The sequence below is a fragment of the Tachyglossus aculeatus genome, chromosome Y4, assembly GCF_015852505.1.
Source record: "Tachyglossus aculeatus isolate mTacAcu1 chromosome Y4, mTacAcu1.pri, whole genome shotgun sequence".
Classification (NCBI taxonomy): domain Eukaryota; kingdom Metazoa; phylum Chordata; class Mammalia; order Monotremata; family Tachyglossidae; genus Tachyglossus; species Tachyglossus aculeatus.
Genome location: NC_052096.1, coordinates 8,039,435 through 8,059,080, shown reverse-complemented (window position 1 = coordinate 8,059,080; position 19,646 = coordinate 8,039,435). Strand labels below are relative to the sequence as shown.

At 46.7% G+C, this 19,646-nt stretch overlaps 4 protein-coding genes and 1 pseudogene across 4 annotated transcripts; 2 read left to right on the top strand and 3 right to left on the bottom strand.

Moving 5' to 3' along the window:
- The first annotated feature begins 40 nt into the window (after positions 1 to 40).
- Positions 41 to 701, top strand: LOC119946891 (annotated as a pseudogene).
- A 1,076-nt stretch (positions 702 to 1,777) lies between these two features.
- On the bottom strand, positions 1,778 to 11,378 carry LOC119946961. The gene is given in 6 exon segments (XM_038768441.1): positions 1,778 to 2,217; positions 4,417 to 4,796; positions 5,664 to 5,751; positions 10,650 to 10,687; positions 10,886 to 10,904; positions 10,907 to 11,378. Coding segments are annotated over 6 exon segments (1,362 nt in total). The 5' UTR covers positions 11,304 to 11,378.
- A 2,282-nt stretch (positions 11,379 to 13,660) lies between these two features.
- Positions 13,661 to 14,068, bottom strand: LOC119946900 (histone H2A type 1-like). The gene has a single exon (XM_038768378.1). It carries the CDS (start codon positions 14,051 to 14,053, stop codon positions 13,661 to 13,663), a length of 393 nt encoding a protein of 130 aa, XP_038624306.1. The 5' UTR covers positions 14,054 to 14,068.
- Positions 14,069 to 14,163: 95 nt separating this feature from the next.
- LOC119946960 (histone H2B type 2-E-like) lies at positions 14,164 to 14,737 on the top strand. Its single transcript, XM_038768440.1, has 2 exons — positions 14,164 to 14,177; positions 14,350 to 14,737. The coding sequence occupies exons 1-2, from the start codon at positions 14,164 to 14,166 to the stop codon at positions 14,735 to 14,737; spliced, it is 402 nt and encodes a 133-aa protein (XP_038624368.1).
- Positions 14,738 to 15,411: 674 nt separating this feature from the next.
- On the bottom strand, positions 15,412 to 15,747 carry LOC119946930 (histone H4). Its single transcript, XM_038768408.1, has one exon. It carries the CDS (start codon positions 15,726 to 15,728, stop codon positions 15,417 to 15,419), a length of 312 nt encoding a protein of 103 aa, XP_038624336.1. The 5' UTR covers positions 15,729 to 15,747; the 3' UTR covers positions 15,412 to 15,416.
- Positions 15,748 to 19,646: the final 3,899 nt, after the last annotated feature.

The following is a 19,646-nucleotide window of genomic DNA, read 5'->3' as shown; positions in this document are numbered from 1 at the left end:
TCTAGTGTTTCTCTTTCACTTAAGGTTATTTTCTTCTGTCATGTCCGAGACGGCCCCCGTTGCGCCCGCAGCCCCGGCCCCCGCCGAGAAGGCCCCGACCAAGAAGAAGGCGAAGAAGCCTGCGGGCGGGGCGCGGCGCAAGGCTGCGGGGCCCTCGGTGTCCGAGCTCATCACCCAGGCCGTGGCGGCGTCCAAGGAGCGCAATGGGGTGTCCCTGGCCGCCCTGAAAAAAGCTCTGGCCGCCGCCGGCTACGACGTGGAGAAGAACAACAGCCGCATCAAGCTGGGGCTCAAGAGCCTGGTCGCCAAAGGCACTTTGGTGCAAACCAAAGGCACCGGCGCCTCGGGCTCCTTCAAGATCAACAAGAAGGCGGTTGGCTCCGAAGGCAAGGCCAGGCCGAAAGCTAGGAAACCGGCTGCCGCGACTAGGCCCAAGAAATCCGCCAGCGCTGCCAAGAAGCCCAAGAAGCCGGCGGCCTCCGCGAGGAAGAGCGTGAAAAAGACCCCGAAGAAAGCCAAAAAACCGGCAGCGGGAGCCAAAAAAAGCCACCAAGAGCCCGAAAAAGGTCAAAGCCGCGAAGCCCAAGAAGGCGACCAAGAGTCCAGCCAAGCCGAAGGCGGTGAAGCCCAAAGCGGCTAAGCCCAAGGCTGCCAAGGCCAAAGCGGCCAAGCCCAAGAAAGCGGCGCCCAAGAAGAAGTAAGGAGTTGGCTCTGCACTATTCTTCGAAACCCCAACGGCTCTTTTCAGGGCCACCCACGGATCTCACACAAAGAGCTAAACACTGCGATTATGTGGGTCGGGTCGACTTTTGGGGCCAAAAGTGCATTTGGCGCCAGCTTTGGTCCCTTGCGTGGCACGCGTGTATGTATCCTGGAATATCTAGGAATACCAGCCTTGGCATTGTGGAGATTCTGGAGAAGCAGCGTGGCTCAGTGGAAAGAGCCCGGGCTTGAGTTAGAGATCATGAGTTCTAATCCCTGCATCACCACTTGTCAGATGTGTAACTTTGGGCAAGTCACTTAACTAATCTGTGCCTCAGTTCCCTCATCTGGAAAATGGGGATTAAGACTGAGCTCCACACGGGACAACCTGATTACCTTGTATCCCCCTCACCCCCAGCGCTTAGAACAGTGATTGGCGCACATAGTAAGCGCTTAACAAATGCCATTGTTGGCGTTCACTGAGTGTGGGGGAAGATAAACAGGTTAATAATAATGGTATTTGTTAAGCACTTTGTGGTAGATGGAAGCGAATCAGGTTGTCCCGGGGGGGCTCAGTCAATCCACATTTTACAGATGAGGTAACGTCAAGTGATTTGCCCAAAGTCACACAGCTGACAAGTGGAGGAGTCGGGATTAGAACCCATGAATCTGACGCCCAAGCCCGGGCTCTTTGCATGCACAAAACCACTCTGCTTCTCTAAAGCAGGTTAAACCCCCTATCACGGAGTGTGTGTGTGTGTGTGGGGGGGGGGGGGAAATTCATAGCCTTGGGGACATGGGGTTCACTGGGGGGTTATCAATCGAGAGTTCTTGTCACCTAGAGACTTTGGGAGTTAACTGGGACGGAGTAGAACACAATGACCTGTGTTCTAACCCTGATTACACCACTTAAGGCTAAAGTTAGTTTAGTCACTACACGCACTAGAAAGAAAGTTAGCAGCAAGTAATCCTACCGCAACTTAAGAATTGATAAACTTCTCCAAGTCATACAGCTCCGTTAACGAAGGTATAGGTGGCTCTGAAAAGAGCCTTTGGGTAGTGTTGCTAGTAGGATTTATGCCCTCTCGCCTCGGATGCGTCGGGCCAGCTGGATGTCTTTGGGCATGATGGTGACCCTCTTGGCGTGGATGGCGCACAAGTTGGTGTCCTCGAACAGCCCCACCAGGTAGGCCTCGCTCGCCTCTTGCAGGGCCATGACGGCCGAGCTCTGGAAGCGCAGGTCCGTCTTGAAGTCCTGGGCGATCTCCCGCACCAGCCGCTGGAAGGGCAGTTTGCGGATCAGCAGCTCGGTGGACTTCTGGTAGCGGCGGATCTCCCGCAGCGCCACGGTGCCGGGCCGGTAGCGGTGAGGCTTCTTCACGCCACCGGTGGCCGGGGCGCTTTTGCGGGCGGCCTTGGTGGCCAGCTGCTTGCGGGGCGCCTTGCCGCCAGTGGACTTGCGGGCAGTCTGCTTTGTACGAGCCATGATCAGGAGGGCTAAGAGGTAGCACGTTACTCCAGTAGGAGAACAAAGTGGTTACTGAGGTTAAAATTTTATATAGACGAAGGCCCGTGTTGATTGGATGCCGTAACGTTTGAATACCCCGCCAAATTTTTTCATTGGTTCGTTCCCGAGAGCGAAGTAAGAATTATCTCTCCATTTTGATTGGACTAGAACGGTCCTTTTCCAGCACAGCCCTAATTTCCCGTCCCTACCTCCTCCTCTCCTGAAATAATAATAATAATGATGGTATTTGTTAAGCGCTTACTAAATGCCAAACACTGAGGTACTCGGTTTTAAATTCAACTCAGTTCCACAGTTTCAGCTCCACAATGTCTGTGAAGTTGCATTACTTCAAGTAATTGTATTTATTCTGGTTTTCAGAAATGTACTTTGTCGTGATTCTAAATAAATCACGTCGTGTCCACTGCCTCTCTTCCATGCCGCAGTTCGAGGGCTTTTCTAGGTCTAGGGCTTAGAAAAATCGACATTGAACTGGATTGGGCAGGAAGGATGCTATTCCATTCCCAGACCAAGGATTACCCAGAGCAATATTCTCAACTCTTGCCCTTTTGGTGTTTCTTAGTAAATGATGATGATGAAGCGCCAAACATTGTTCTAAGCGCTAGGTAAGGACTTAAGGCTCATAACAGTAGACAAAAGAAAAACCCTACTGTGTATCAATTTGCTTCGGGTTTTCATTTAATACTGATTATTATTAGCAATAGTAGCAGCAGCGGTGGCAACGAGCGGTAAATGAGCAAGCCATTGTAAGTACGGGTAGTCTTTGTTGGCAGGGAAGGTGTCTACCAGCTTATATTGTACTCTCCCAAGCACTTAAGTACAGTGTGCCACACACAGTAAATGCGAGTTTACACCAGTTTTACAAACTAACGGGAAGCCGCTTGGCCTAGTGGATAATAGCACAGGCTCTCTTCCTCCTTTCAAGGCCCTACTGAGAGCTCACCTCCTCCAGGAGGCCTTCCCAGACTGAGCCCCTTCCTTCCTCTCCCCTTCGTCCCCCTCTCCATCCCCCCCTTCTTACCTCCTTCCCTTCCCCACAGCACCTGTATATATGTATATATGTTTGTACATATTTATTACTCTATTTTACTTGTACATATCTATTCTATTTATTTTATTTTGTTAGTATGTTTGGTTTTGTTCTGTCTCCCCCTTTTAGACTGTGAGCCCACTGTTGGGTAGGGACTGTCTCTATATGTTGCCAACTTGTACTTCCCAAGCGCTTAGTACAGTGCTCTGCACACAGTAAGTGCTCAATACGATTGATTGATTGATTGATTGATTGAAGAGGACCTAGGTTCTACTTCTAGTCCCAACTCGTCACTGTCTGCTGTGTGACCTTGGACAGCTGCTTCACTTCTCCTTGTCTGTTACCTAACTTGTAAAATGGGAATTAGCACGGTGAGCCCCTCCTGCGTTAATAGATTGGGTCCAACCAAATTAGCATAGTACCTACCGTGTATTATACAGAAGCCCTTAATACCATGAAAAGAATGGGATGACAAACATAAGTTTATTTACAAATAGGATAACCAAAATAAGTAGAATTTACAGTTGTAAGGATATACGTAAAGTGCTGAAGGCATAAAATGGCAAATCCAGAAGGAAAAGCTCGATACCTCAAACCCAATATGGTATTTGTAATAGCATTATTAGCCATTTATGGGACAAGCACCATAGTTGATAGTCTCAGACATGGTAACCATCTACAAAGGAGAACCCCTCATTTTACAGATCAGGCACGGGAAGCAGTGTGGTGAAGAACGTGGGCCTGGGAGATAAAGGCTCTTTTGAGGAGCCACATTTACAAACCAAGTCGGAAAGCAGAAGTCCATCATCAGGTCCTCCGCGACGCTAACACCGCATCTTGAACCAGGTGTTTCACCACCAGTGATATTAAAGGCTTATGGTGCTAAGCTGGACCTGGGAGATAAAGGCTCTTTTGAGGAGCCATTTACAAACCAAGTCGGAAAGCAGAAGTCCATCATCAGATCCTCCACGACGCTAACACCTCATCTTGAACCAGGTGTTTCACCACCAGTGATATTAAGTGCTTATGGTGTTTAGCACTAGAATGTTGAGTAAAAGGCACAAACGCAGCAGTGCACTTAAGCTCTTTTGCTGATAGTGTGGGTGGCCCTGAAAAGGGCCTTTGGGTTTGTAATTAGGGAAGGGTGGTTCTATTTAACCTCCGAAGCCGTAGAGAGTGCGTCCCTGGCGCTTAAGCGCGTAGACCACGTCCATGGCAGTGACGGTCTTTCTCTTGGCGTGTTCCGTGTAGGTGACGGCGTCGCGAATCACGTTTTCAAGAAAAACTTTGAGCACCCCGCGGGTCTCCTCGTAGATCAGCCCAGAGATACGTTTCACGCCGCCACGACGAGCCAAACGGCGGATAGCAGGCTTGGTAATACCCTGGATATTATCCCGGAGAACCTTTCTGTGCCTCTTGGCACCACCTTTTCCAAGGCCCTTTCCTCCCTTACCACGACCAGACATGGCTATAAGATTAACTTTCCGCGCTATAATGAAGCAACTGTAGCTGCCGGGCTTATAACCTTCACGGACGGACCTGTTTGAGAACTAAAAAGGCGCGAAAAGGAATTCCTTTCCCTCCCTCCCTCCACGGCCTTTGTTCACGCGGGGGCGGGGAAAGGGTGGAGTAACTACGGTAGTTCATGACCTTCGTTCAATTCATTTCACAATTGCTTTTGTAATCCGTGAAGATATTTTCACCCTTTCCTCCAACTGAAAAGTGCTCATTACGTATTTGTAACTCATTTATATTACTCTCCGTCTCCCCTTCTAGACTGCAAGCTCGTTATGGCAGGGAATGTGTCTTGTGTGGTAAACTCCCAAGCACTTAAGTAGTGTTCCGCACACAGTAAGGGCTCAATAAATAGGATCGATTGATGGGGTGGACAAGACGTGTTGGATTCTCTCAGCGAAACTGGTGAGTGCGTTGTAGATCTCCTTGGGCTGGGTTCCCGCAGGGCAGATTTTTTTTCTTCTTTAATTTGAATTTGTTAAGTGCTTACTAGGTGCCAGGTACTGTATTAAGCACTGGGGTAGAAAGAACCTAATCAGGTTGGATGCAGTCAGTTTCTCATATGGGGCTCACAGTCTTAATTCTCGTTTTACAGATGAGGTAACAGAGAAGTGAAGTGATTTGTCCAAGGCCACAAGTGGCATAAGCATGATTAGATCCCAGGTCTTTCTAATTATACGCTAGGCCTTGCTGCTTCTCAAATGTGCTTCATTTTCCTCAGACCCTTCCCTCCCACTGCCAACAATCTCTTTCCCTATAAACTGCTCTTTCTCCCGTTGCCTTTTTCCAGAACAGTAGGTCTTCTCTCTGCCCCTGCCCCCATTAACGATTTCCCTGTGCCGTCCAGAATCCCCAGAACATTTAGAAGAGGAGAGAGGCGTTTTCTTTCACCTTTGTCGCCCTCCGGTCATACTGATCAGATTTTCTGCTGCGACATGGACGAGGTACGGGGTAGTGGACGACAGCTGCTTACTGGCTACTGGTATGGGGAGGGAAGAAGTGTGGAAGGGGTCACAAATGTTTTTGCACTCAAAGCAACTGCAAAAGAGCTGTGAACAACTCAGTTTCAATGATGATGATGATGACATTTGTTAAGCGCTTACTATGTATGTGCAGTGTTTTAGGCGCTGGGGTAGATATAAGGTAATCAGGTTGTCCCAAGTGGGGTTCACAGTCTTCATCCCCATTTTACGGATGAGGGAACTGAGGCTCAGAGAAGTTAAGTGACTTGCCCAAGGTCACACAGCAGGCAAGTGGCAGAGCCGGAATTACAACCCACGACCTCTGATTCTCAAAGCCAGGCTCTTTCAATAAACCACACTGCTTCTCATATAATCACGGTACTTGTGAAGCACTTACTATTAGCCAACCACAGGTAGTACAAGTTAATCAGGTTGCACGCAGTTTTGTTTGAGACGTTCTGTCCCCGCTTTGAGAGTCCCGATTCTGGAAGCTTTTGTCCTACAGATGAAGGATGGGAAGGAAGGAGGAGAAAATAGGAGCTCGGGGAGAGGAGTTGAGGGCGATATAACCCTTTATTTGTGGAATTAATATATTGTACGAACCTCTGCTGCCACCGTGCGGCCGTAATACCTAATAGCAACACAGACACACTACATTCATTCATTCAATCGTATTTATTGAGCGCTAACTGTGTGGCAGAGCACTGTACTAAGCGCTTGGAAGAGTCCAATAGAACAATGAACAAACACATTCCTTACTCACTTACAGTCTAGACGGGGAGACAGAGGTTAATATCAATAAATGGGTTGTACATATTTATTACTCTATTTATTTATTTATTTATTTATCTTGTACATTTCTATCCTATTTATTTTATTTTGTTGGTATGTTTGGTTCTGTTCTCTGTCTCCCCCCTTTTAGACTGTGAGCCCACTGTTGGGTAGGGACTGTCTCTATGTGTTGCCAATTTGTACTTCCCAAGCGCTTAGTACAGTGCTCTGCACATAGTAAGCGCTCAATAAATACGATTGATTGATTATAAATGGTATATTCAGAAGCAACGTGGCATAATGGCTAGAGCCCGGGCCTGAGAATCAGAAGGTCATGGGTTGTAATTCTGCCTCCGCCACTTGTCAGCTGTGTGACTTTGGGCAAGTCACTTCACTGCTCTGGGCCTCAGCGACCTCATCTGTAAAATGGAGATTGAAATTGTGAATTGTGGGACAGAGACTATGTCCAACCTGATCTGCTTGTATCCACCCCAGCGCTTAGTAATAGTGCCCGGCACATAGTTAAATGCTTAACAAAGACCGTAACTATTAAATGACAGATATGGACATAAGTGCTGTGGGGCTTGGGGGGGGGGGGTGGGGGGGTGGAAAAAAGGAGCAAGTCTGGGCGATGCAGAAAGGAGTGGGAGAAGAGGAAAAGAGGCTTAGTCAGGGAAGGCTTCTTGGAGGAGATAAGCCTTCAATAAGGCTTTGAAGCAGGGGAGAGTCATAAATGGTATTTGTTAAACCCTTACAATGTGTAAGGCACTGTACTACACTCTGGGGTAAATGTAAGATGATCAGGGTGGACACAGTCCTTATCTCACAGTTTTACATCCCCATTTCACAACTGAGGTAACTGAGGCACAGAGAATTTAAGTGGCTTGCTTGAGGTCACAATCAGACAAGTGTAGAAACAGGATTAGAACCTCTGATTCCCAGAGCCATGCTCTTTTTATTTAGGCTAGGTTACATGTCCCTCCCCTCACCCTTCCCTGTCCATGCTGCCTTGAAAGCCATCCAGCAAAGCTCTCTTTTCAGTTACTATCTGCACAGGGAAATTTAGTCAGAAATTTAGTTACGCAGCATTTAGACTAGAGAGATCCAAGGTACAGCTTTAACCTACATGACACATGACATGACGTAAACATGACACTAGATGTATTCCCCATCCTCCAGATGGCATGATCATAAACTTATTAAGAATTGAAGATATCTGTAATACAAAAAAGATTGTTTAGAAACAAGGTATAATTATCAGTGTATCAAGAACTTTCTATGTGCCAGAGCACTGGAGTAGATATATCTATATCTATCTATCTATCTACCTATATATAAAATCATATTGGATACCAGCATTATCCCATAAGGGCCACACAACTTAAGATGCAGGGAAAAAGGGATTTTATCTCCGTTGTACAGACAAGGAAACCAAGGCCCAGAGAAGTCAACTAATTTGCTGTGGACTGTGAATTCGTTGTGGGTAGGGAATGTCACTCTTTACTGTTGTATTGTACTTTCCCAATCGCTTAGTACAGTGCTCCTCACACAATAAGCGCTCAATAAATAAGATTCAATAAATGAATTTGCCAAAGGCCACACAGAAATACAGTTGAGACCATCACTCGTCCTATCCCGACTGGATTACTGCATTGCTTCCTTTCTGACCTCACAACCTCTTGCCTCTCCCCACTTGAGTCCATATTTCACCCTGCTGCCCAGATTGTCTTTCTACAGAAATGTTCCCCTCCTCAAAAATCTCCAGTGGCTGCCTATCTACATCCATGGCAAACAAAAACACTTCACTATTGGCTTCAAGCTTCTCTATCACCTTGCCCCTTCTTACCTCACCTCCCTTCTCTCCTTCTACAACCCAGCCCATACATTGCACTCCTCTGGTGCTGCTAACCTTCTCACTGTGCCTCCATCTCGCCTGTCTCACAGCCGACCTCTGGCCAACATCCTACCTCTGGCCTGGAACACCCTCCCTTCTCAAATCCGACAATCACTCTTCCCCCTTTCAAAGCCCTACTGAAGACACACCTCCTCCAAGAGGCCTTCCCAGACGAAGCTCCTTTTCCTCAGCTCCCCCTCCCTTTGCTCTATCCCCCTCACCCCCACAGCACTCATGTATATATGCATATATCTATAATTCTACTCATTTATATTGATGCCTGTTTACTTGTTTTGATGTGTGTCTCCCCTGCTCTAGACTGTAAGCCCGTTGTGGGCAGGGATTTTCTCTATTGATGAATTGTACTTTCCAAGCGCTTAGTACATTGCTCTGGCACAGTAAGTGCTCAATAAATACAACTGAATGAATGAATGAACCTGATTAGCTTGTATCCTCCCCAGCTCAGGACAGTTCCTGGCACATAGTGAACATAAAGGGGAACTGAGTCTGTTTACCTGTATTAACCACTGTACTAATGAAAGACTTATTAGTACTTTAATATGAACTATAGTGTCCAAAAAAGCAATTCTCCACAAACTCCACTTGTCTGCTGTCCACTTACCTTCTAGACTGTGAGCCCATTGTTGGGTAGGGACTACTTCTATATGTTGATGATTTGTACTTCCCAAGCGCTTAGTACAGTGCTATGCACACAGTAAGCACTCAATAAATATGATTGATTGAATGAATGAATGCTGTGTGACTTTGGGAAAACACTTTACTTCTCTGTGCCTCAGTTACCTCATCTGTAAAATGGAGATTAAGACTACATCGCTTCTCAAATGTGCTTCATTTTCCTCAGACCCTTCCCTCCACCTGCCAACAATCTCTGTCCCTATAAACTGCTCTTTCTTCCGTTGCCTTTTTCCGGAACAGTAGGTCTTCTCTCTGCCCCCGCCCCCATTAACGACTCAATAAGCACTCAATAAATATGATTGATTGAATGAATGAATGCTGTATGACTTTGGGAAAACACTTTACTTCTCTGTGCCTCAGTTACCTCATCTGTGAAATGGAGATTAAGACTACATCGCTTCGCGTGGGACAACCTGATTACCTTGTATCTACCCCAGCGCTTAGAACAGTGCATGGCACATATTAAGCACTTAGTAAAATCATAATTATTATTATTAGATTCCTTCCCCGCCCATACCCAGTTAATGGTCTAGAGAATGTGCCAATCACTCTACTAAGTGCTGGGGTAGTTTCATTCATTCAGTCATATTCATTGAGCACTTACTATGTGCAGTGAACTATACTAAGTGCTGGGAGTTTACAATACCACAACAGACAGTCATATTCCCTGCTCACAAGGAGTTTACAGTTTAGAGAATTAAGATACAAGAGAATTAGGTTGTATACATTCCTTGTTCCACATGGGGCTCACAAGTAGGCAGGAATAGGATTTAATCCCCATTTTACCTGAGGAAACTGAGACTCCATAACATAAGCCCTCCACCTCTCCCATTTCTACTACTCTCCTCCTGTTAATCAGAGACCCACAAACAGCTCCATGTGGTTCTTGTGAAAGACATGGTTTGCCTTGCCGGGAGATGGAACCACGAACCACACCTGAGTCAATCAATCATAGTTATTGAGCACCTACTGGGAAAACAAGAGAGTTGATAGACAATCCCTACCCACAGTGAGATTACAGTCTAGAGAGGAAGGCATATAAATTACAGAACTGTACATAAGAGCTGTGGAACTGAAGGAGGGGGGTGTAAAGTGTGCAAATCCAAGTGCAAGGGAGAGGAGGAAATGAGGATTTATCCTACGAAGGATAGATTTGTTCTTTCCTAGGTCTCCAAAAGACGTCTTAAATATCCCAAGTTACAAAGCACTTGAATCCACCGAAAGTTTCAGGGATCATCATCATCACCATCAATCATATTATTGAGCGCTTACTGTGTGCAGAGCACTGTACTAAGCGCTTGGGAAGTACAAGTTGGTAACATATAGACAGTCCCTACCCAGCAGTGGGCTCACAGTCTAAAAGGGGGAGACAGAGAACAAAACCAAACATACTAACAAAGTAAAATAAATACAATAGATATGTACAAGTACAATAGAGTAATAAATATGTACAAACATATATACAGGTGCTGTGGGGAAGGGAAGGAGGTAAGATGGGGGGGATGGAGAGGGGGAATGAAGAGGGATGCAGAGCTACCCCCTCCCCCTCGGTACCCTTGTTTCTCGAAACCCCAGTGAAACAGTGGATGGCTCTGAAGAGCCTTTGGGTGGCGCGATTATTAGGACTTAAGGGTTTTGGGCAGCTAGATACCGGATATCTTGGAGTAATTAAAGGACTGCGGCAACAGAATATATTTAGAATATGAATAGGCAGCAGTGTTACAGCTCTTTAACAAGGAAGTAGGTGGCTCTGAAAAGAGCCTTTGGGTGTTGCGAAATCCAGAAAGTACAAAAAGCCTAAGCCCTCTCCCCGCGAATACGGCGGGCCAGGTGAATGTCCTTGGGCATGATGGTGACCCTCTTGGCGTGGATGGCACACAGGTTGGTGTCCTCGAACAGCCCCACCAGGTAGGCCTCGCTCGCCTCTTGCAGGGCCATGACGGCCGAGCTCTGGAACCGCAGGTCCGTCTTGAAGTCCTGGGCGATCTCCCGCACCAGCCGCTGGAAGGGCAGTTTGCGGATCAGCAGCTCGGTGGACTTCTGGTAGCGGCGGATCTCCCGCAGCGCCACGGTGCCGGGCCGGTAGCGGTGAGGCTTCTTCACGCCGCCGGTGGCCGGGGCGCTTTTGCGGGCGGCCTTGGTGGCCAGCTGCTTGCGGGGCGCCTTGCCGCCGGTGGACTTACGAGCGGTCTGCTTAGTACGAGCCATGAGGCAATGAACAGCAAGCTCCCTTAACCCAAAATAGCTTTAAAAAAATACATAAGCGCTTTGAGAGCTACTGCTGTTCCCTTATATAGTACACATCTCTTGTTGATTGGATGTGACAACAATCCAAAATCCCAGCTAGCGAATCATTGGTCGTTGTTGCCGTCACTAGCAATTCTACCTTTCTATTGGCTAATGTGTAAACAAACCCCGCCCCTACCGCTCCTTCCCCGCCCCGTTTTTTCCCCCCTTCCGTGCCCATCTACTTCCTTTTACAGGCGAAATTTTATGCCCAGTCACCCCACCCCTTCCCAAGTAGCCGACCCAAGGTTCAGGGTCACAAAGAGATTCGAATTATTTTACTCATATTTTCCACATTTTTCCCTGTTAAACTCATTTCTAGATTCAGCACTCAAAATCCTCTCCTCCCTCGAGACTGTGGGCTCGTTTTGGGCAGGGACTGTCACTGTTTATTGTTTCGTTATTTCCCAAGCGCTTAGTACAGTGATCTGCACACAAGCAGCGCTTAATACATACGATTAATGGAATGAATTAATGTCTACCCCAACCGGACCACTAAGGTGATCATTTTAAACTCCTCTAAACAGTCACCAGCTTTTGTTTTGGCTCTGAAAAATTCTGGTTGTGACAGTATTTATAGCACAGTGGGGTTGTTCTTAAATATGATGTATCGAGCACCGGGCGTTTTTCCCGCCAAAACCTCGGTGGGATGGTCTGCCAGAATAGAACACAAATTATAATGGATTAAAGAGCTGAAGCCTATGTGAAGGAACTAGAGTCTGGGAGTTAAGTAATCTGGGTTCTAGTTGTACCTTGCGCACTGGAGAAAACTGAACAAGGCCCTTTCTTTGGGCCTATTTCTTCAACTGTATACTAGGGCTTCAATACTTGGAGAACTAGCATGGTGTAATGAGAGCGTGTGCCTGGATGTTGGAAGGTCATGAGTTCAAATGCCACTTAACTGTGTGACCTTGGTCAAGCCACTTTACTTCTCTGGACCTCTTACCTCATTTGTAAAATGGAAATGAGGCTGTGAGCCCCAAGTGAGACAGGGATATGTGTCCCTCCCAACTTGCTTGTATCAACTCCAGTGCTTTGTACAGCGCCTATCATATAGTAAGCACTTTAACAAATACCATAATCAATCAATCAATCAATCATATTTATTGAGCGCTTACTATGTGCAGAGCACTGTACTAAGCGCTTGGGAAGTACAAATTGGCATCACATAGAGACAGTCCCTACCCAACAGTGGGCTCACAGTCTAAAAGGGGGAGACAGAGAACAGAACCAAACATACCAACAAAATAAAATAAGTAGGATAGAAATGTACAAGTAAAATAAATAAATAAATAAATAAATAGAGTAATAAATATGTACAACCATATATACATATATACAGGTGCTGTGGGGAAGGGAAGGAGGTAAGACGGGGGGATGGAGAGGGGGACGAGGGGGAGAGGAAAGAAGGGGCTCAGTCTGGGAAGGCCTCCTGGAGGAGGTGAGCTCTCAGCAGGGCCTTGAAGGGAGGAAGAGAGCTAGCTTGGCGGATGGGCAGAGGGAGGGCATTCCAGGCCCGGGGGATGACGTGGGCCGGGGGTCGATGGCGGGACAGGCGAGAGCGAAGTACAGTGAGGAGATTAGTGGTGGAGGCGCGGAGGGTGCAGGCTGGGCAGTAGAAGGAGAGAAGGGAGGTGAGGTAGGAGGGGGCGAGGTGATGGAGAGCCTTGAAGCCCAGGGTGAGGAGTTTCTGCCTGATGCGCAGATTGATCGGTAGCCATTGGAGGTTTTTGAGGAGGGGAGTAATATGTCCAGAGCGTTTCTGGACAAAGATAATCCGGGCAGAAGCATGAAGAATGGATTGAAGTGGAGAGAGACACGAGGATGGGAGATCAGAGAGAAGGCTGGTGCAGTAGTCCAGACGGGATAGGATGAGAGCTTGAATGAGCAGGGTAGCAGTTTGGATGGAGAGGAAAGGGCGGATCTTGGCAATGTTGCGGAGCTGAGACCGGCAGGTTTTGGTGACGGCTTGGATGTGAGGGGTGAATGAGAGACCATAATTATTCTTCCTTATAGCCCCATGCAATGGTATGGCACTCAGCAGAACAGTGACAGTAGAGTTTGACTGTTATTCTAAAATGTTATGAAAAATCACACATCACAACTCAGCTAATTTTCCTGGTCTCCTATTCAGACTGGCAGAGAAAGCAGGGTCTATAATAAAGTTCGTTGATTTTTTTCAGTGACAGGAGTAAAACAGCTCTCTCTTTGAGAGTGTGGGTGGCTCTGAAAAGAGCCTTTGGTTTCAGGTTTTTTCTCTCGGCTATTCCATAAGGGGCTTATTTGCCCTTAGCCTTGTGGTGGCTCTCGGTCTTCTTGGGCAGCAGCACGGCCTGGATGTTGGGCAGGACGCCGCCCTGGGCGATGGTCACCTTGCCCAGCAGCTTGTTGAGCTCCTCGTCGTTGCGGATGGCCAGCTGCAAGTGGCGGGGGATGATGCGGGTCTTCTTGTTGTCGCGGGCCGCGTTGCCCGCCAGCTCCAGGATCTCGGCCGTCAGGTACTCGAGCACGGCGGCCAGGTAGACGGGGGCGCCGGCCCCGATCCGCTCGGCGTAGTTGCCCTTGCGGAGCAGACGGTGCACGCGGCCCACCGGGAACTGCAGGCCGGCCCGGGATGAGCGGGATTTGGCCTTGGCGCGGGCCTTTCCTGCTTGTTTACCACGACCAGACATAATTGAAAGCACAGGAATAATAAAGAGACAACCTATAGCCGAACCACAATCGAGTCAAACCGAAGTGGGCGTGATTGAGTGTAAGTCCTCCTTTTATAGCACTTGCAGGGATGCCAAGGACGCTGTTTGATTGGTTCACATCTCAGCTTGTAAACTAATGAAAAGCGCTTGTTTGCATTACGTGTACGGGGACTGACCAATCGGAACGAGAAGAACCGAAAACCTTATTTGCATACAGCCGCAATAAGTTCAGCGTCTGATAAAAGCGTAATCATTCTTTGAATTACTGTGAGAAGAGGAGCCGTGCCGGAGCCCGCCAAGTCCGCTCCAGCCCCCAAAAAGGGCTCCAAGAAGGCGGTGACCAAAGCACAGAAAAAGGACGGCAAAAAGCGCAAGCGGAGCCGCAAGGAGAGCTACTCCATCTACGTGTACAAGGTGCTGAAGCAGGTCCACCCCGACACGGGCATCTCGTCCAAGGCCATGGGCATCATGAACTCGTTCGTCAACGACATCTTCGAGCGCATCGCCGGCGAGGCTTCCCGCCTGGCGCACTACAACAAGCGCTCCACCATCACGTCCCGGGAGATCCAGACGGCCGTGCGCCTGCTGCTGCCCGGGGAGCTGGCCAAGCACGCCGTGTCCGAGGGCACCAAGGCCGTCACCAAGTACACCAGCTCCAAGTAAACGAACTGTGAGGCCTCCCACATTCTGAACCCAAAGGCTCTTTTCAGAGCCACCTATCTTCTCAGAAAAAGAGCGGTCACTTTAGTTGGTTATGGTTTACATAACCTTTACGCCTTTCCTGAGTTGGTCTCCCTAATGGGGCAGCCTTTTCTATAGTAGCTATTTAGAAAGCAATGTGCCTAATAACTTGGTTCTCATACCTTCGTCATTATAACCACTTAACTACTAATATTAAGTACTTAATATGGTGGATACAAGAAAATCGGCGTGGATAGTTTCTGTTCCGTGTGGGACTCACGCATCTCAATCGCCAATAAGGTTTATCAGTATCCCAGCAAAAACCCACAATGCATCTGCACAGTCTTAATTTGCGACCAGGCTTCCTCCGCTAGTCGATTACTCGCTACCATAAAACAAGCCCAACGTAGTCAAACAGAGGCGACAAATTCTCCCTCTATCCCAACCCCGGGTTCACAAAACCTAATCGTTCACTGCAAAGACACAAATAGTGATATGCACATAGCTCAGAACACAAAGTATACAAAGATACTTACAGGCAAGACAGAGGGTTAATAGAAATAAACGTACCAATAATAGCGCAACTAGCTCTCTTTAGAAAGTTGTGGGCGGCCCTGAAAAGGGCCTTTTGATCTTTTTTTATACAAATGCAACTTCAAACCTAACCACCGAATCCATAAAGAGTGCGGCCTTGACGTTTGAGAGCGTAGACCACATCCATAGCGGTAACAGTCTTCCTCTTGGCGTGCTCCGTGTAGGTAACTGCGTCGCGAATCACGTTCTCCAGGAAAACCTTGAGCACCCCGCGAGTTTCCTCATAGATCAAGCCAGAAATACGCTTGACACCGCCACGCCGAGCAAGGCGGCGGATAGCAGGCTTAGTAATGCCCTGGATGTTGTCGCGGAGCACCTTCCTATGGCGCTTAGCACCACCTTTGCCCAAGCCTTTGCCGCCCTTCCCACGTCCAGACATGATAACACCAAGACTAACCTAACCCGACTCAGAAAAATTTAAATTTGCTTTCCTTACAAGGTTTATAAACCCTGGAATCCGACCTGTTTGAGAACTGAAAGAGCGCGGGCGGGAATTTCACGGTCGAGGGGGTGGGGGGGGGGGCGGAGCGAGGCCGGTCGAAAAATTCACTTTGAGAACAGACTAGAAATCTTTTTTTTTTTCTGAATAGCTGTCCCATTTTCACATTTCCTTCTCTGATTCATACCTGATCATGATTTTGAAAATGAGTTTTCTACCTTTCTATCCCCATTTCTGCAACTCCAGCGGTTTTTTTTTGATTTGATGCAACCCCAGGCTTCTTAAATATTTACTTTTTTGTGTGTTTTTTGTTAAGTGCTCACTGTGTGGCTGGTGCTGTACTAAGCTTTAGGGTAGATTCAAGCCCATCAAGTTGGACACAGTCTACATTCCACGTGGGGCTCAAAATTTAAATGTCCATTTTACGATAACTGAGGTCCAGAGCAGTTAAGCCATATATCTATAATTCTATTTATTCATATTGATGACTGTTTGCTTATATTGATGCCTGTCACGTAGGACTCAAAATTTAAATGTCCATTTTACAGATAACTGAGGTCCAGTGAAGTTAAGCCATATATCTATAATTCTATTTATTTGTATTGATGTCTGCCACATGGGGCTCAAAATCTAAATGCCCATTTTACAGTTAGCAGAGGTCCAGTGTAATTAAGCCATATACCTATATTTATTTATATTGATGCCTGTTTACTTATATTGATGTCTGTCTCCCCCCCTTCCAGGCTGTGAGCACTCTGTGGGCAGGGATTGTCTCTCTTCATTCCTGCATTGTACTTTCCAAGCGCTTAGTACAGTGCTCTGCACACAGTAAGCGCTCAATAAATATGATTGATTGAATGAATTCATGAACTTGCCCGAGGACACACAGCAAACAATTTGCTGCGATGGTACTAGAACCTAGGTCCCTCTGGCTCCCGGACCTGCTCTATCAATGCTTTAGAACAGTGCTACGCACATAGTAAACACTTAATAAATGCCATTATTATTGTGTACATATCTATCCTATTTATTTTATTTTGTTAGTATGTTTGGTTTTGTTCTCTGTCTCCCCCTTTTAGACTGTGAGCCCACTGTTAGGTAGGGACTGTCTCTATATGTTGCCAATTTGTACTTCCCCAGCGCTTAGTACAGTGCTCTGCACATAGTAAGCGCTCAATAAATACGATTGATGATGATTATTATTATCCACCAGGTGACCCTGCTTATCTAATCCCCCCTGGATTTCCTCTGAATGAATATGGTACATTTCAACTAGGCGCCTCTCCTAATGCTCCTGGAACTGAGACCAGCGATATATTTCCATTTTTTCTGCTCTTCTTAAACTTTTTCTTTTCCTTGGTCATCCTTGAATATTGGGTTTCCTTTCCCCTAAATCAACAATTTCCCTAAAAACTCCTGACCATTTAGAAGGGAAGAGAAGATTGCTTTTAAAATTGCTATCCCCGGTTCAGAGGGACCCTGCAGGTCTCTTCAATAAGGCTGGGAAAGGCAGAGGGAGGGAGGACAGGAGAAAAATAAACAGCGACAAACATAGATGGGGCCCAGAGGGAGTAGGAACGTTTTCAGGACACATGGAGTCTCAGAAGAACTGTCAACAGCATCCACCAGATTCTCTCACTGTAGGTAGGGAATGTGTTTGTTGATTGTTGTATTGTAGTCTCCCTACCACTTAGTACAGTGCTTTGAACACAGTAAACCATCAATAAATACGTTTTAATGAATGGATGAATGAATGAATTCTCTATCGAAGGTTTCACAACTGCCCGCTAGAGAAGACCTGTTTTTGTAGGGGTGGCAATTGAATATCTCTCAGATTTCAATAGCAGTACTGTGTCCTCTCTGAATTCAGTCAGTGGCATTTATTAAACACCAATTAATGTGTGTTAGACTGTACTAAGAACTTAGGTCGCTACTCTATCCTAATCCTCCTTTTTTAATGGTATTTATTACAGGCTTACAATGCATTAAACATTGTTCTAAGTGCTGAGGTAGGTACAAGATAATAAGGTTATAAGGCTTAAAGATACCTTGAAAACCATAGACTACCCAATTCTCAAACCATTATTCAGATATGACTTAACTGAAGGTATCCTCTCCTGGTTCCACTATATCTCCGATACTTCTGTCTCTTTCACAGGCCCTGCCTCTTATCTGTGGGAGTCCTCTCCTACACTCACTATCTCAGAAAACTCATTTGCTCCCATGGCTTCAGCTAACATTCCTATTTTGTTAGTATGTTTGGTTTTGTTCTCTGTCTCCCCCTTTTAGACTGTGAGCCCACTGTTCGGTGGGGACTGTCTCTACATGTTGCCAACTTGTACTTCCCAAGTGCTTAGTACAGTGCTCTGCACACAGTAAGTGCTCAGTAAATGCGATTGATTGATCAATCAATGGTATTTAGTGCTTACTATGTGCAGAATACTGTGCTAAGCACTGTAGCATGGCTCAGTGGAAAGAACACGGGCTTTGGAATCAGAGGTCATGGGTTCAAACCCCAGCTCCGCCAACTGTCAGCTGTGTGACTTTGGGCAAGTCACTTCAATTCTCTGTGCCTCAGTTACCTCATCTGTAAAATGGGGATTAAAATTGTGAGGCCCCCGTGGGACAACCTAATCACCATGTAACCTTCCCAGCACTTAGAACAGTGTTTTGTACATAGTAAGCGCTTGATAAATGCCATCATCATTATTATTTTTATTATTACTGCTCAGTCCTTAAGTACTGAAGTACTGTACTGCATCAGCATCCTTTCTGATCTCCCAACCTCCTGTATCTCCCCACTTCAGTCTATACTTCACTCTGCTTCCTGGATTATCTTTCTACAGAGACATTCTGGGCTTTTCATCCCCCACTTCAAAAATCTCCAGTGGTTGCCTATCAGCCCAAAACACCTCACTATCATTTTCAAAGCTGTCCATCACTTGCCCCTTCCTCCCTAACCTTCTTCTCACCTTCTACATCCCAACCCATACATTCCTCTGGTGCCACTAACCTTCTCACTGTGCCTTGTCCTGCCTGTCCCTTCGTTGACCCCTGGCCCACATCCTACCTCTGGCCTGGAATGCCCTCCCTCCTCAAATCCACCAAACACACTTCCCCCCTTCAAAGCCCTATTTAAGGCTCACCCACTCCAGGAAGGCTTCCCAGACTAAGACCCCCTTTTTTCCTCATCTCCCCCATCCCCATCACCCTGACTCCCTCCCTTTGCTCTACCCACCTTCCTGCTCCACAGTACTTGTGTATGTTTGTAATAATAATAATAGTAATAATAATGATAATAATAATGATGGCATTTGTTAAGTGCTTACTGTGTGCCAAGCACTGTTCTAAGCTCTGGAGGGGGGATACAAGGTGATCAGGTTGTCCCATGTGGGGCTCACAGTCTTAATCCCCATTTTACAGATGAGGGAACTGAGGCTCAGAGAAGTCAAGTGACTTGCCCAAGGTCACACAGCTGACAACTGTCAGAGCCGGGATTAGGACCTATCACCTCTGGCTCCCAAGCCTGTGCTCTTTCCACTGAGCCATGCTTCTTGTACGTAACTATAATTCTCTTTATTTATAATTAATACCTATTTACTGATATCTATAATTCTATTTATTTATATTGATGCCTGTTTACTTGTTTTGATGTCCATCTCCCCCCTTCTAGACTGTAAGCCCATTGTGGGCAGGGATTGTCTCTGTTGCTGATCTGTACTTTCTAAGCACTTAGTACATTACTCTGTGCAGACTAAGTTCTCAATAAATACGATTGAATGAAAGAATAACCCTGGCCCTCAAGGAACTTTGAATTTAGTGGGTGATTCAGATACTAAAGCAAATTACATGTAGAGA